The sequence below is a fragment of the Oncorhynchus kisutch genome, linkage group LG13 (genome assembly GCF_002021735.2).
Source record: "Oncorhynchus kisutch isolate 150728-3 linkage group LG13, Okis_V2, whole genome shotgun sequence".
Classification (NCBI taxonomy): Eukaryota; Metazoa; Chordata; class Actinopteri; order Salmoniformes; family Salmonidae; genus Oncorhynchus; species Oncorhynchus kisutch.
The window spans coordinates 35,530,189-35,548,247 of record NC_034186.2 but is presented as its reverse complement, the minus strand read 5'-3'; the positions used below and the strand labels follow the sequence as shown (position 1 = coordinate 35,548,247).

The 18,059-nt window shown below is 42.2% G+C and overlaps 1 protein-coding gene and 1 long non-coding RNA gene across 3 annotated transcripts in view; one reads left to right on the top strand and one right to left on the bottom strand.

Annotated features, from left to right (window-relative positions):
* Positions 1–6,280, bottom strand: part of LOC109902517 (single-stranded DNA-binding protein 3) — a 104,737-nt gene extending 98,457 nt beyond the window's left edge. Inside the window, exon 1 of one of the 2 annotated variants that reach the window (XM_020498925.2) lies at positions 6,036–6,280. In XM_020498925.2, the coding sequence (XP_020354514.1) occupies positions 6,036–6,091 (56 nt within the window). In that variant the 5' untranslated portion in view covers positions 6,092–6,280. The remainder of the gene's footprint in view (positions 1–6,035) is intronic. The other variant, XM_020498926.2, reaches the window with a different exon arrangement.
* Positions 6,281–10,849: 4,569 nt separating this feature from the next.
* Positions 10,850–14,655, top strand: LOC109901552 (uncharacterized). The gene is made up of 3 exons (XR_002256755.2): positions 10,850–11,201; positions 14,005–14,116; positions 14,257–14,655. It is a non-coding gene; the product is annotated as an uncharacterized LOC109901552 (long non-coding RNA).
* The last annotated feature ends 3,404 nt before the right edge of the window (positions 14,656–18,059 follow it).

Genomic DNA, 18,059 nt, shown 5'->3' with positions numbered 1-18,059 from the left:
TAACCAGGAAGTACCTGTGCTCTCCCAGTCTGAAAACTTGTCAGGTTCCTGGTACAGAAGGGAGGCGGCTGGTGTAAAATGTAAGAAGACTCCCTCATGGCTGTTTGTAATACCCAGCGGCATGCGTGGGCTTCTATAAGCTGGTCCACACTGAACTGGATCCAACAGAAATTCCCATGAGTGCCCTGATGAAATTTTCATGGCTACAATGGTATGATCTGAGGGGTTCTGTGCCCTGGTGATGGGCACCTGCCCCTGTTCTAATGCATTATTTAAAAACACTCATTCAATCCTGGCTTCGGGGGACACCTTTTGTTGCACTGTCAGTAGCACTGAGTAACTCCGCCAAGGGAAGAGGGTTGTGGAGACTCTCCCTGAGCAGGTAGAGATGGCGTCAGCAGAGGGAAGGAGATCGAGAGAGGGAACTTGCTAGGCGTTAAGACAACTGTGTGATGGTGTGATGGGAGATCTACAGGATAACGACCATAGTGGAGACCCTAGGGCCACACATGACAGCAGACAGACAGAGCACTGACACCAAGCACAAGGCATACGTTCATACAAAAACCTTCTCTGAAATGAGACTCCATCTGACACACACAAGCGCCATGTCCTCTGACCTCCCAAAGGGAACATCTCCATAATAACATATTCACAACCCCTGAGTATCAAGAGTGGTGCTGGGTCATCTTCTCTGTCATTTTTAGTGATGTCTCAGGTGCCTAAAGAAAAATCTCAACATCCTAATCCATTGCTCTGCTGGTCCAGTCCACCCCTCTAACACACTGCTCTCTTCCGTTCCAGACTCCAGCTAAAGAGCTCTGAGGCCACTGAAACCCCATCATCATGGATAATGGTCATACAAATTACATGCTGTGGAAAGGTTAGGAGACAAGAGACCAGTAGACTTCTCTCAGTTAGAGAACTACTGTTGAGTGGGTGGTTTAGTTTGATCCTCTCTGTAGTGACTAACATTAGAGGCAGCCCCTGCTCCACAGTCAGGCAGCCCCTGCTCCACAGTCAGGCAGCCCCTGCTCCACAGTCAGGCAGCCCCTGCTCCACAGTCAGGCAGCCCCTGCTCCACAGTCAGGCAGCCCTTGCTCCACAGTCAGGCAGCCCTTGCTCCACAGTCAGGCAGCCCTTGCTCCACAGTCAGGCAGCCCTTGCTCCACAGTCAGGCAGCCCTTGCTCCACAGTCAGGCAGCCCTTGCTCCACAGTCAGGCAGCCCTTGCTCCACAGTCAGGCAGCCCTTGCTCCACAGTCAGGCAGCCCTTGCTCCACAGTCAGGCAGCCCTTGCTCCACAGTCAGGCAGCCCTTGCTCCACAGTCAGCCAGCCCTTGCTCCACAGTCAGCCAGCCCTTGCTCCACAGTCAGCCAGCCCTTGCTCCACAGTCAGCCCAGAGTTTTACACTGTGTCCACACTTCAAGGGGAGATCTTCCACCTCATCCAAGGTACACTCCTGACATCCCACCCCAGGCTATCAGACTACGCTCCTGCAAGACATGAAAGCACCTCTGCCAAGTTTAGCCAGCTAAAGCACAGACAGTTAGCAAATTAACTTTCCTGTCTTGATGTAAATAATTCAGCAGCGAGAGCATGGGCTTGGTTAGATAAGGTATGCATGGGCTTGTTTAGATAAGGTATGCATGGGCTTGGTTAGATAAGGTATGCATGGGCTTGGTTAGATAAGGTATGCATGGGCTTGGTTAGATAAGGTATGCATGGGCTTGGTTAGATAAGGTATGCATGGGCTTGGTTAGATAAGGTATGCATGGGCTTGGTTAGATAAGGTATGCATGGGCTTGTTTAGATAAGGTATGCATGAGAAGTGATGGAGAAGGGAGTTGGGGTGAATGCAAGATAGTAATTGTATCAGTTTTCATAATGCCCTTTTAGTTTTTCCCTTGTTTCACAAAAGCCTAGGCCTAGAGGAATTAAGATCATGATCGCAAGTTGATGACTACTGACATGTCTTGTAAGCAAAGAAGGATGCATAGAATAAAAGGACACCTCTGGAAGCATTTTATTCTCCAAGTGTTAGGCTACCGGTTTATGAGATGAAACTAAGATTAAATGAACATTTTTACACTGACGACCATTTGTTGCAGGCACAAAACAGTGACAAAAGACTGTACACACGCATGTCTTAAAACCAGCCATGGGTTAATCCACACACACACACACACACACACACTTCAACTTAAAAAACTTAAAAATGGATTCCCATTGCCAAAGTCATCTGTCTCTTTACCAGGAGCTAGCCTCGAGCTAAATTGACTCCACAATTATGGACATGCTCCTCTTGAAAGGACGCCATTGTATTCTAACCCGAGAGTCTTCATTTTGGGGAAATTGATTCATTTCAACAAAAGTTTGATTCTATGAGAAAGATAGAAAACCATCAGGATACCAAGCAGACATGGTTTATAAATGGAATAAGCAGCGACTAGATATTGTTATCAGGTAATAATGAATATGTACTACTAGTGTACTGAAATAAAAGTGATTTGGACTACTCCACACGGTCTCTACTTAATAAATCAGCGACATAAGACTTAAAAAGGTATCAGGTCGCTATAACATTTATATAATGTGTGGGCCAGTGTAATCAACAGAATACACTTAAGACTTCATGAGTTTGTCTGTGCCGTGACCAACCTGAATACTGACTTCACGCACGTAGCCTCAATATTTATACTGTCTCACTTATTTCAAAAGTGAGAAAGCTAACAAATATGTGCGGATGCATCAGTGCACCAAATTAATTGACTGTTGACACCTCTGAATAGGAGCATATTCATTCAAAGCAAACCAGAGAAAATAAGAGGTTCATCACAAAATAGTGGCATGTTTTTGCACATGTTGAGTACATGGTTCTTAAATGTCGTTCTCAAAAATCCAAAATGCATATGGCAGGGCCATCTGTGTGATATCAAAACTGTGCATTCAGACCTCAAGAACTCTATTAAACTCCGTGTGAATATAGGGGAGGGTGTGGATGTAAAGAAACACATTCAAAGCAAACACGTTATTCAAGATATTCAATTATCCTCTGAATATTATAGAAATGTCTTATAGGCCTAACCTATATGTATAGAGTATGCATTGCCTTTAAATTAAAGACTACAAAGTGTGACAGGATCACGCACATCTGACTACTGTATCATGATGAGAAACATTGAATTTGATATGAATTCCATAGAAGGGCCCTGTGATAGCAGGTTCCTCAGCCCATTTCAATGACGTTGTAATTAACAAACAATAAGGTCATATTAATGTTGGAGCCTCTGTTTCAACCCTGTGGAAATCAAATTAAATCAAGTGCAGAAAGAGTGAGTGTGATGGAATTAATTCTTCTCGTCACAAGGGCACGAGTTCTTGTTCTAAATTTTTCCACGGGCATCTGACGCTTCTCCTCAAGGACAGGTAAACAAACATCTCTTCCATTCTTTACATCTCTCTTGAACTCTAGGTCGAGCACTTCCTTGAATGACACCGTCATCAGTCATCAGATTAAAATCTTAGTGATTTTGTAGAATTTTTTGAAAAAAAATAAGAAAATAAGTTACCGAACTCCAGTTGTCTTTATTCTTCTAGATTCCTCCAAGGTTTTGATAAGCCATTATACCCTACCCATTCTTGGTGCACTTGATAACTTCCATCTGCTCCATCAGTGTTTCTGTACTAGACACCTTTACTCTACGGTCTCCCCTGTGCTGTACCTAAACCAGAAAGCATTCTAAACATGTTGGTGAGAAATGGACGACCTCCACCAGCACAGAGAGACACCATATAGGTCTTTCATTTCAATATGAAGTAGCAGTTAATATAACAAGACTTCAGACAACATGGATAGTGTCCTGACTAACCATAGTGGAAAGAGAAACATGCATTTGCCTCATGGTGCATGGCAGAGTCATTAGTTAGGTGAGAAGGTAAGTGCATCCTCACTCTGGCCATCACCTGCTTACCGGACTCTAAGAACACACAGAGACCGAACACACACATGCAGAGGACGGTGCCAGGTGGTTCACTTCTTAATCAATCAAATAACTTCATTTTTCTTGTGAGTGAAACTTTTTGTGTGGGATGGTACATACAACAAGACAAAGGACATACGGGACAACTGTATCTTCATTTAAATTCAAGGTAAAACTTAAAAGGGATGGGGTGGAGGGAATATTGTTCTACTGTATGTCTCTGTATTACTAAGTGAGGAAATATTCTGTCAACACTCCATTGTAAGAGCACTTGTGTCTAATGGATCTGCCTTTGACTGTAAACAAATAAGATGCATATGTAGGACTCCACAAGTTTTTAAAAGGATTCCATATAATTCAATCAGGGAATATATGGGCATCACATGCCCATTCAAAATTCGTTATTCTTGCTGTATTGGTACATGAACCACATGGAATTGTTTTCAGTTAGGATTCATACTCCCTCAGCACACAATTCTGCCGCCGTTTGTCAATACACAGGAAAGATCTTCTCTAACGGAGAGAGTCTGCCATTCAAATTTGGGTGAAATTAAGACACAGACCTGAAGCCTACAAGTAATACTCATCATGAGGATCCCCACACAGTCAGCAATAGGATGAATGAAACTTAGGCAAGTAAGTTTCAATATTTTTCAATGAACACTAACTACATAATATAATTCTAACATCTGGCTGAGCAGCAAATGCCCCCAAAAGTTTGAAAATAGGTTATTTTTTAAGAAGTATTTATTCATACATGAGAAGAAAAAAAGCTACATGCGATAGCTTAGCTATCCAGCCGCCTTGATCTAATCGTATCCACAGTATTCACTGTGATCTTGGGACAAGAAACTCTGTTCATAATTGTGTGTCAGTCATCGGTTACACCGTCTGTGAAGGGTAAATATGTAACAAAGTGTTTCTCATATCACAACCTTTTTGGTATCATGCTGTGCCATGAAGGAAGCGGTGCTACTCTTATCAGAGTCCCCTACACAATAGTTTGTGTAGCATGGAAAGCAACAAAGTACATAAGATGAAGCCTTCGTGTAAAGCACTGGTTTAAAGCGGTCTTCATTCATGATCAAAATCGCTCATCTGACATTTTAAAAGTTGTGGCAGTATCTCTGCTTACCCCTAAAGATGATAAAATATTCGTTTGAACTCTGATATAGCAGTTATTAATATTCAAAGCATCATAGTGACACAAAATATTTCATTAAAAGGACTGAGATAATGTAATAATATATATATATATATATATTATAGAATCTAAACATGTTTCAGTAACACGTCAACATAGATGACACATTGCTTAAAAAAAAGTTTACGTATGTATAAACTTCCTTTACCATGGAGTGGAGTTTAGTCCGCTAATGTAGGTATAACTAAAGACAGGTACAGGTTTCATTTAACAGACAAGACAAAGTCCTCGTCATTTGCTCATGTGGGATGTCCTGCACAAGTCCTTAATAAACACGAATATGGTAAGAAAACATGTAGCATAGACGTCTAGAAGATATCTAGTAGACCTTCTGTACGGGTCGATTGCATTTTGAAAAGTCCCTCGTAACATGTCTCAAAAACTTTACACATTCAAACAATGTGAGAGTCCGCGTCAATGCAACTCCAACTAGAAAGGCATCAGACATATTCCATATTTTAAAATAGAATCTCAAGAAGAAAATGTTTTCGCAGTAGCAATTCTGTAACTTCATGCAATCGCTGCATGCGCGCTACATTATATCTTTAAATTCCAGAAAGCGACACATTTGGAACACCAAATGAAACATAGCTACAAAAGACAGAACAACTCTTCCGTGCGTTGCGCTCACAACGTGCGAGAATTTTGTAAGAAATATAATCTAAAAGAACGAGAAAGTGCAACTAACAAGACAAAAAGTTAAAGAGACGTGCCACGGCAGGGGTAAACAACACTCAGGAGAGCGAGCGAGTACTGTACACACCTTTAAATGATGGTAGCTATAGTTTAGAAAGTTGGAGCTTCCTTTTAACCAGGTAAAACTCTTAAATGGTGCATAATTCACTTACTTTTCTCTCGCTTGACTATCGGAAGGGACGACAGCTCCTTTACCTTTGGCGTACATGCTGGATTCTGTTTTAAGACTTTTACCCCTCTCAACACCTGTCAAAGAAAGCAGCCAGGAAAACGTTCTATCTCCATAGCTACCCCTTTAGTGTTTTTCCTCCCCCCTCCTTTTTTTTTCTTTTTCTTTTTTACATCTCCAACATTGGCCACAAATCAGGCACAGTTTCTATTGGGGGGACTTGAAACAGACCGCTGGTGGATTTTTTTCCCCCTCTTAACCGCTGTTCGAGAATGTATTCTTACTCCCTCCGCCATGGAATGGTAGGGGCTTCTTAAAGGGGAACGCACACTCTTCTTGTTTACTGACCTCAGAAACATGTAAGAGATTGAGATGTGAAAAACAGACTAACTGAAGCCCTCAGCTTAAGGCCTTCGTACTTGTTTGAATATAAATGTTCAAAATGGCAATTTTGTCTGACCATGATACAAAAAGTATTTACTTTATAGATGTCTCTTTTTTCTACCAGGTTACAATGAATGGACTGAACTGAATAATGCATCCATTAGAGAGCTCTCAGCATTATAATTCTGACTGGGAAAAAAGGAGACTACTATGGGTAACATACGTAAGACATGTATCATCATAATCAATACAAATAAATGTCTAGGTTTCGCGATGAATAACTACGATTCAGACGAGAACATGTCTGAGAAAAGTGGGTAGACTATAGCAAGCTTTATTTTGAGAGGTCATTCACTCAGACCTATGCAGACTTCTTAAATGTTCAGTCCCTGAAAGAGAAACAAATGGATTGTGCTCACTAACTGGGAGTGTACATGAGCGTTGTGTACTACATTTCACTGTCAGCTGATGGTTTACATTTCTCAGATCATACATTCAAAAGGGGTCTACTGGATTGACCAAAGGCTCAAGCCCATTTTCGCTGCACTCCAACGTTGACTTAATTTACTGAGCAGTCCTAGGGAGGTGAGGGGCTGGACAAATACATTTCACGGTAGCTAATTGAATTATACAAATAGCCAAACTGACCATTGTGTGAAAGGCTACAGCCAGCATTAAAACATGTGAAAATAACGAGTCAGTCTCCACAAAATGTATCAGTTTAAGTATTGTGCATCAAAACTGAGTCACAGATTTGTAATATCTTTACTGAGGATGTAAATATGCCTGTTGTTGGGCATATTAGGTTTCTCCATTGTGTAAAAGCATTATTTACCTATTGAGATGCATTACATAGAATATTGTAAACTGCCTCTTTAAGAACATCACGTGTATGATGACATGCAAGAGATCAGACATTCATTAATTGCTATGATCATTGAGGAAGCTATTCCTTTTCCTTTCTTTCTGTGCCCCCAAATGTTCGCATATAGCCTACTAGCAAAGATTGTATGAAGATGCCTAGAAATTGCTTCTCCGAAATAAATCCCTGATCACGCTTGTAGGCAATGTCATGGCGACGTTGGTTAGCTAAACTCATGCCAGAAACATGTCATCGGTCTCTAGATCGTCTCGCGCCGAACTACACATGTGTAGGCCATCAAATCAAAGGCACTTCTTCGATATAAAGTTGTTTTTGACGAAAATGAAAATGTGTCAGTTTGTTACTTTCACCAAGTTGGAGTAATAACATGTACAGCTACTTTAGGCATTGACTCAAAACTAGATGTGCCTTTAAATCTTGAGAAAATTAACAACGAAGGAAGAATTTTTCACTTCTCCCATTGACTTCCCAAACCTCTGTCTGGTCTGTCGAGTCTGCATCGAGAAGCATTCCCAGAAGTGTCAAGCTGTTGGTATTCTGGGTTTAGAAACTCTATACTTCTAGTAAAGTTAGCAGGTTGTTAGCTAACTAGGTAACATGACTGAACAAAAAGTAAAAAATGGCCCGCAAGTTGTTTTAAAACAGCCCTTTTAAACAGGTTAATACTCGCAAGGCCGCGTGACCAGGCAGAATACCCAGACGCATCCTCAGAGCATGCGCAGACCAGCTGGCAAGCATCTTCATTTACATTTTCAACCGCTCCTTGTCCCAGTCTGCAATCACAACATGTTTCAAGCTGACCACACTTGTTCGTTTTCCCAATAACTCTAAGGTAACCTGCCTAAATGACAATAGCCCTATAGCATCCACATCTGAAATGATGAAGTGCAATTGAACGTCATGGTTAAGGGCATGTAAGTAAGCATTTCACAGTAAGGTCTACACATGTTGTATTCGGTTCATGTGACAAATACAATTTGATTTGATTTGACATCAACAACATCAACCCAGATACCCTGGACCCACTCTAATTTGGATACTGCCTTGAATAGGAACCCTGGGACTGAACACCTCCCTCTGCAACTGAGTCTTGGACTTCCTAATGGGCCGATCCCAGGTGGTGAACATCGGCAACAGCACCTCCGCCACGCTGACCCTCAACAAGGGGGCCCCCCAGGGGTGTGTGCTTAGTCTCCTCCTTTACTCCCTGTTCACCCATGACTGTGTGGCCACGCACGACTCCAACACCATTCAGTTTGCTGATGACACAACGTTGGTAGGCCTGAACACCGACAGCGATGAGACAATCTACAGGGAGGAGGTCAGAGATCTGTCAGTGTAATGCCGGGACAACAATCTCTTCCTCAATGTCAGAAAGACCAAGGAGCTGATCGTGGACTACAGGAAACAGGGTGTGGGGTGGTGGGGTGGAGAGGGGAGGGGCACGAACCCTGAAGAGATTTGGCATGGGCCCTCAGATCCTCACCAATCCATCACAGCCTGGTATGGCAACTGCACCGCTCTCGACTGCAAGAGTGTTGTGCGGATGGCCCAGTGCATCATTTAGAGCCGAGTTCCCAGACGTCCAGGACATTTATACCAGGTGGTGTCTGAGAAAGACCTGGAATATTGCCAAAGACTTCAGCCACACCAGCCATGGACTGTGCTCTCTGTATGTGGTTGTGTGACGCCACACACAATCACACATACACACACACACACACACACACACACACACACACACACACACACAATCACATATACAGTAAATGCTGCTGCTACAATTATTATTATTATTATTATCATCATTATTTATCCTGCTGCTCAGTCACTTTTACCCTTTCCCACATGCACATACAGTGGCTTTTCGAAAGTATTCACCCCCCTTGGCATTTTCTTTATTTTGTTGCCTTACAACCTGGAATTAAAATTTGGAGGGTTTGTATCATTTGATTTACACAAATGTCTACCACTTTGAAGATGCTAAATATTTTTTATTGTGTAACAAACAAGAAATAAGACAAAAAAACCTGTGCGTGCATAACTACTCATCCCCCCAAAGGCAATACTTTGTAGAGCCACCTTTTGCAGCAATTACAGCTGCAAGTCTCTTGGGGTATGTCTCTATAAGCTTGGGAATTCTAGCCACAGGGATTTTTGCCCATTCTTCAAGGAAAAACTGCTCCAGCTCCTTCAAGTTGGATGGGTTCCGCTGGTGTACAGCAATATTTAAGTCATACCACAGATTCTCAATTGGATTGAGGTCTGGGCTTTGACTAGGCCATTCCTTGACATTTAAATGTTTCCCCTTTAACCACTTGAGTGTTGCTTTAGCAGTATGCTTAGGGTCATTGTCCTGCTGGACTGTGAACCTCCGTCACAGTCTCAAATCTCTGGAAGACAAACAGGTTTCCCTCAAGAATTTCCATGTATTTAGCGCAATCCATCATTCCTTCAATTCTGACCAGTTTCCCCATCCCAGCCAATGAAAAACATCCCCACAGCATGATGCTGCCACCACCATGCTTCACTGTGGGGATGGTATTCTTGGGATGATGAGAGGTGTTGGGTTTGCACCAAACATAGGGTTTTCCTTGATGGCCAAAAAGCTCAATTCTAGTCTCATCTGACCAGAGTACCTTCTTCCATATGTTTGGGGAGTCTCCCACCTGCCTTTTGGCGAACACCAAACGAGTTAGCTTTTTTTTCCTTTAAGCAATGTCTTTTTTCTGGCCACTCTTCTGTAAAGCCCAGCTCTGTGGAGTGTACGGCATAAAGTGGTCCTATGGATATATACTCCAATCTCTGCTGTGGAGCTTTGCAGCTCCTTCAGGGTTATCTTTGGTCTCTTTGTTTCCTCTGATTAATGCCCTCCTTGCCTGATCTGTGAGATTTGGTGGGCACCCCTCTCTTGGCAGGTTTGTTGTGATGCCATATTCTTTTTATAATGGATTTAATGGTGCTCCGTAGAATGTTCAAAGTTTTGGTCATTTTTTTTATAACCCAACCCTGATCTGTACTTCTCCACAACTTTGTCCCTGACCTGTTTAGAGAGCTTCTTGGTCTTCTTGTGCCACTTGCTTGGTGGTGCCCCTTGCTTAGTGGTGTTGCAGACTTTAGGGCCTTTCAGAACAGGTGTCAATATACTGTGATCATGTGACACTTAGATTGCACACAGGTGGACTTTATTTAACAAATTATGTGACTTCTGAAGGTAATTGGTTGCACCAGATCTTATTTAGGGGCTTCATAGTAAAGGGGGTAAATACATATGCACGCACCAATTTTACATTTTAATTTTTTTTAGCATTTTTTTGAAACAAGTCATTTTTAAAATTTCACTTCACCAATTTTGACCATTTTGTGTATGTCCATTACATGAAATCCAAATAAAAATCAATTTAAATTACAGGTTGAAATGCAAGAAAATAGGAAAAACGCCAAGGGGGATGAATACTTTTACAAGTAATTATATCTACCCCTTCTCCCACTGTATCCCTGCACATTGATGATACTGGTTCTGACCTTGTATGTAGTGTACATTGTCTACCACAGTACGAGTCATAATACCCATAAACCTAGCGGTCAAACGCGGAAATGGTGCCAATCGATTTTCCACCATTCATTTCTTCCATTGGGGAATTTAGAGACACTTAAAATAAGGGCTGTGTTTCGTGTAGGCTTAGCCTGGCGTGATGTTTTGATAACTGTGTAAATGTCTCTCGGACAAGGTGACTTTAATCAACATATTTGCTTGTATTTACCCCCCAAAAATGAAATGCTAATGTGGCTATCATAAAGAACAACAAATGTCTGTCTCAAGCTTCCCGTCACTCCTCAGAGCCATGATGATCTGGACGAGACTGCCGAATCGAGGCAAAGGTAAGAATCTCAGGATTAACTATCTACTGTTCCCCGGGCGCCGAAGACGTGGATGTCGATTAAGGCAGTCCCCCGCACCTCTCTGATTCAGAGGGGTTAAATGCGCAATACATATTTCAGATGAGGGCATTCAGTTGTACAACTGACTAGGTATCCCCCTTTCCCTTTAATTTTAGCTACATTTTGTAATTAATACATTTGCAAAAGTTGTTTAAATGGACAATTCTGTGAACTGTCTCGGAAAGTTTTGAATTGAAAAGGCCTGTTATCTACCTAGCTAGCTCATAACATTAGCCGTCTATTTGTCTAGCCATTGAAATGCATGAGAAAATTCATTAAAACGATTTTAGCTTTCTTTGGCTTTTAGAAAACCAAGAGTCTAGCTTGCTAGTTAACTACCTAGCTAACTTAGATGGTGAATGTTTGGGCCCCCGAGTGGCGCAGTAGTCTAAGACACTGCATCTCAGTGCAAGAGGCATCACTGCAGTACCTGGTTTGAATTCAGGCTGCATCACATCCGGCCGTGATTGGAAGTCCCATAGTGCAGCGCACAATTGGCCTGGGGTATGCTGTCATTGTAAGGACTTGCCTAGTTAAATACAATTAAAATTGTTTGTGGGTGAGGGGTGGGTTGCCTACTTCATGTACTACTTGACTTGTAGCTCCCCTAGCTAGGTGTATTATTTCAGTCTGGCTTTTTGAGAGGTTTCAGAGATGGACTGATTATCATCCTCTCTTGAGTGAACAGTGTGCTTAGTTTACTACAGGAAAACATTGTTTGCTGTTACCCTCTGGACAGCAGATCATTAGTATAACTAGTAGGCAGGTTTATGTAACCTTATTTAGTTCAACCTGCTATGGTGGGGATTAAATTAATTGGTATTCACACGTTTGTTTTTGAGGTAGAATTAAGGGGGTATTGATAAATAACATGCGTGCCACTCAAGTTGAAGTTGTTGACTGATGCCATGGCGACGGCTGCTAAGTAGAAGGGAGCTTATGCAAACCAGAAGTCTGCAGTCAAGGCAGTACTGGTCCACACCTGCCTTGTGTCTGGTGAGTAGTATTGGTTGGTACAGTATGTACCTTCAGATTCCTTTCCAAGTGTAGGCTATTGTACTGCCCTATGTGGTACAGTCTTTCATACCGTACAATTGAAGTCAAAAGATTACATACATCTTAGCCAAATACATTTAAACTCAGTTTTTCACAATTCCTGACATTTAATCCTGGTAAAAATTCCCTTTCTTAGGTCAGTTAGGATCACCACTGTATTTTAAGAATGTGAAATGTCAGAATAATAGTATAGGGAATTATTTATTTCAGCTTTTATTTCTTTCATCACATTTCCAGTGGGCCAGGAGTTTACATACACTCAATTAGTATTTGGTAGCGTTGCCTTTAAATTGTTTAACTTGGGTCAAACGTTTTGGGTAGCCTTCCACAAGCTTCCCACAATAAGTTGGGTGAATTTTGGCCATTCCTTCTGACATAGCTGGTGTAACTGAGTCAGGTTTGTAGACCTCCTTGGTTCTGAGTCAGGGCTTTGTGAAGGCCACTCCAATACATTGACTTTGTTGTCCTTAAGCCATCTTGCCACAACTTTGGAAGTATGCTTGGTGTCATTGTCCATTTGGAAGACCCATTTGCGACCAAGCTTTAACTTCCTGACTGATGTCTGGAGATGTTGCTTCAATATATCAACATAACCCCCCCCCCCCCAATATGATGCTGCCACCCCTGTGCCTCACGGTTGGGATGGTGTTCTTCGGCTTGCAAGCCGCCTCCTTTTTCCTCCAAACATAATGATGGTCATTATGGCCAAACAGTTCTATTTTTGTTTCATCAGACCAGAGGACATTTCTCCAAAAAGTACGATCTTTGTCCCCATGTGCAGTTGCAAACCGTAGTCTGGCTTTTTTATTGCGGTTTTGGAGCAGTGGCTTCTTCCTTGCTGAGCGTCCTTTCAGGTTACGTCGACATAGGACGCGTTTTTCTGTGGATATAGATACTTTTGTACCTGTTTCCTCCAGCATCTTCACAAGGTCCTTTGCTGTTGTTCTGGGATTGATTTGCACTTTTCGCACCAAAGTACTTTCATCTCTGGGAGACCGAATGCGTCTCCTTCCTGAGCAGTATGATGGCTGTGTGGTCCCATGGTGTTTATACTTGCATACTATTGTTTGTACAGATGAACGTGGTACCTTCAGGCGTTTGGAAATTGCTTCCAAGGATGAGCCAGACATGTGGAGGTCTACAATCTTTTTCTGAGGTCTTGGCTGATTTCTTTTGATTTTCCCCTGATGTCAAGGAAAGAGGCACTGAGTTTGAAGGTAGGCCCAGACATACATCCACAGGTACACCACCAATTGACTCAAATGATGTCAATTAGCCTATCAGAAGCTTCTAAAGCCATGGCATCATTTTCTGGATTTTTCCAAGCTGTTTAAAGGCACAGTCAGCTTAGTGTATATAAACTTCTGACCCACTGGAATTGTGATACAGTGAATTATAAGTGAGATAATCTGTCTGTAAACAATTGTTGGAAAAATGACTTGTGTCATGCACAAAGTAGATGTCCTAACCGACTTGCCAAAACTATAGTTTGTTAACAAGAAATTTGTGGTGTCGTTGAAAAACAAGTCTTCTTGACTCCAACCTAAGTGTATGTAAACTTCCGACTTCATCTGTAATTGTAGTAGCTTGTTGCATTGTATTGCTTAGTTTATCAATCGTGTCAACTTGAATTCAATCAAAAGCCACAGACTGTTAACTTCCTCCATTTTGTACTTGTCCTTCATAGATGCATTCAAGCAGCACTTTGAGAGAAAGCATCCCACGTCTCCAACGGTCCCAGTACTGGTTGATGTTCAGGCCTAAGGGACACCACACACTCAAATGGGCCTACAACCAGGGTAAGATTCTTCCATCATTCACACACAGTAGACAAAGTGTAAACCACCATTTTGTCAACAAAATATTGTCCTCAATGCTTAAATTGTATTGTTTATGGCCCAGTTTGTGGAAATGCTGTCTTTAATGTTGGGATTCACAGACACACCATGATGACCACGATTTCAATGATGCAACTGAGACGGAATGACGTGAGGGACCCTGAGTATGACTGGACATGGACCGGATATTTGTGACATCGACCTGCAGAAACATTTTATGTTTAAACCATAGCTAATCATCTCTCTAGGTACCCCTTATTCCACACTGTCTTTTATAGTCCCTCAACTTTGGACACTTTGGAACTCTCCATCTTAGCTCTGTAAACCCTCCTTACCTTCACCCATTTTCTATATGCTGCTTCCTTCACTTGTTCTTCTCCTGATTGGATAACATCTACACTCAGGAACGCATTTAAAAATGTTGTGTTGTACTGTTCTTGCTACCTTTTTTTCACCTGTGTAATGCAGTCCTTTTACATTAAACCTACCTTACACATCCAGTTGTTTCTCCATTTGTAACTCACCCACCAAAAATCCCAATATGCTGTTTTACATTTTGTGTTATTTGTTCTGGTCTAATTCCTATAATGAAAAAGCAGAAGAATCTGTGCACTCTCAGATAGTAATAATATTTCACATGGTGCTCTTCAATGTCCCACGTTTATGGCATTGCTGAATAAATCATTTTATGTTTACCTATATTCAGATGTGTATATGTTATGTATAAAAGGCATATGTATAAATTTTCTACTATTGATTTATTTAAAACAATGTAATTGTTAGAGTTCAGGTGTTTGATGTGATTGATGGGTGACTAGGTGCATTCATGTCAAATAAATCTGCCTATTCATTCATGGTTTTGGATACATTGTATAATGAGTTAATCTGACTTTGAACAGAATATGTCAAGTTAGTTCTGAATTGTTTAATACAGCACTGCATTCTGACACCATGAATTGAAATAGATTTCACCTTGTCATATAGTTGGCAGAAATGATAAGGGATTAAATAAAGACCTCTATCAGCTGCTGCAGAAGAGGATCTGGTAAAAAATAAGGGTAGGCTGCTAGTAAACCTGCCTAGTATTCATGGCACATTATAAATATCTGACTGCTACTAGGATAGTATTCTGTACAAGACCAAATAAGACAAATTAGTTACATTAAATATGGAACTATCAGGTATGAAGGTAAGACCCAGATGCAGACAATGTCAAATGAACAATGGTTTAATAATCCAACAGGGGCAGGCAATAGACAGGTCAAGGCAGGCAGGGGTCAGTAAAACAGAGGTGGGGTAATGGTACCGGACGCCAGGAAGGCTCAGGGTAGGCAGAGGTCAATAATCCAGAGGTGGGGCAAAGGTACAGGTCGGCAGGCAGAGTTGTCAGGCAGGCGGGCTCAGAGTCAGGACAGGCAAGGGTCAAAACCGGGAGGGTGAGAAAAAGAGACTGGGAAAAGTAGGAGCTGAGACACAAAAACGCTGGTTGACTTGACAAACAAGACGAACTGGCAACAAACAGAGAACACAGGAATAAATACACAGGGGAAAATGGGCTATGCCTGGAGGAGGGTGGTTGACAGGGGTGCCGGCGATGAGGGCTGGGTCCAGGATGTCTTTAGCGGGGACCCAGCACCTCTCCTCCTGGCCGTAACTCCCAGTCAACCAGATACTAGAAACCCCTGCCCCAGTCAAACACTCAGGAGGCATCTCACCGTGTACGCCGGATGGCCATCGATGACATGGGGAAGAGGGTTGGGCCTGGAAACAGAAGATAAAGGGCTGTGAGACACAGGCTTAATCCTAGACACATGGCAAGTAGGGTGAATATGGAGGGTACGAAGTAACAAAAGACAAACAGCAGTGGGGCTAATGACTCTAGAGATGGGGATCGGGTCGATAGAACGGGGGAAAGTTTACGGGATTCCACCCAGAGGGTAGTGATTGTGTGGAGCAGAGGTCCGGTGGTGATCCGTTTGTCTCCTATACCTGGAAGTGATCTTCAACAGAGTGTCCCGGGCTCTCTTCCAGGTACGGCGACACCGGCGGATGAACATCTGGGCAGAGGGATTGCTGACTTCCTCCTCTTGCTCGGGGAAGAGCGGAGGCTGATATCCCAAGGAAAACTCGAAGGGCAAGAGACCAAGGAAGGGTGTTGCGAGCGTACTCAACCCATACCAGTTGCTGATTCCAGGTGGTAGGGTTGGCGGAGACTAGGCAGCGAAGAGTCGACTCTAAGTCCTGGTTGGTTTGCTTCGACTGGCCGTTGGACTGGGGGTGGAATCAGGAGGACAGGCTGGCCGACGACAGTAAATTAAAATGTTCAATATTTATTTTGTTTTGGATCGTAGCTAGTAGCTAGTTGGCTGACAGAAAAGGTGTCAGCCAAACATGATGTGCCGGAGTAAAGAGATGTTTACTCTTGCATGATATCTACTTTGATGCTAATTAGAATGTTCAAATCTGAGATTAAATCGAGCCGAATATATTGATTAAAGTCACCTTGTCTGAGAGAGATTTACACGATTATCAAAACGTCACCGCCAGGGTAAGCCTACACGAAACACATCCCTTAATTGAAGTGTTTATGAAATCCACAATGGATCAAATGGATGGTGGAAAAACGATTGGAACCATTTCTGTGTTTGACCGCTAGGTTTCATGGGTACTATGACATGTCCACTGTGGGGCTCTATTCTCATGTGTTTTATGTCTCGTGTGTTTGTATATATCTGACCTAATATTGATTCTGTGCTCTTTAAGATCCTATTCTTGTGACGATCATCGTAATGAGCGGACCAAGGCGCAGCGTGATTGAACTTCCACATCTTTATTATGGTGAAACTTTAAACAAAAACAATAAACCAATAACAAAAACGTGAAAGTAGTGGTGCACAAACACAAAACAATATCCCACAAACACAGGTGGGAAAAATGGCTACCTAAATATGATCCCCAATTAGAGGCAACCATTACCAGCTGCCTCTAATTGGGAACCATACAAAACACCAACATAGAAATATTGAGCTAGAACACCCCCTAGTCACGCCCTGACCTACGACACCATAGAGAGCCATTGGTTCAGGGCGTGATTCTGGATATTCTATTTTCTTACCTTTAATATTAAACACTGCATTGTTGAGGAAGAGCTTGTAAGTAACCAGTGCAACAAATAAACATAGATTTTATTTGACATGGTTTATAGATGTAAAATGCAGGCAGCCAATCCACCACAGGAAGAAAAATAATTGTGCCAGTAATATGGGTCATAGCTTTCATAGAACCATTTGGGCTAGAAGCAAGCCATTTTCGCTGTAGTAGTAAAGGTGCAACCATGATGTTAACTAATATGCATTCGCTTTATTCTCTAGGGCACTCGGAAACAACAGTAGAGCAATGCCTAATCATTACAACAGTTATTATCTGGGTAATTGTTTTCTAGCCGCACTGGTGCTCCGAAATAAAAATTCCAGGTAGCACAGCAAAATATTTAGCAGCATATGCGGCCAAAATGGTTGAACTTTAAAGCCCTGGCTGAGGCTGATGTTGGGAGGACGTCAAAAGGGGAGGGAAGAGAAAGTACGTAATGTGGCGAGTTGTACCCTTGCATGTTGAGCAACCTCAACTGAAACCTAAAAAGTTAACTGCCCCCCCCCCCCCCCATTGACAGTTTCATCTAATGATCTAATTGAGTACCTAAATTCTGACTCCATCGTTAAGAAGTGGCTGGGGGTGGAACTACTCATGCTCAATTATTTATTGTCTTGATGTGGTAACAATAACCTTCATAGACCACCACCCTGCACAGAGCAACCTTCCTCTGTAGTAAACATGCTATATCTTTATTATACAATGTCAATAGAAACACAATGGATATGTGTAGTGTAGCAACCATTTCAACAGT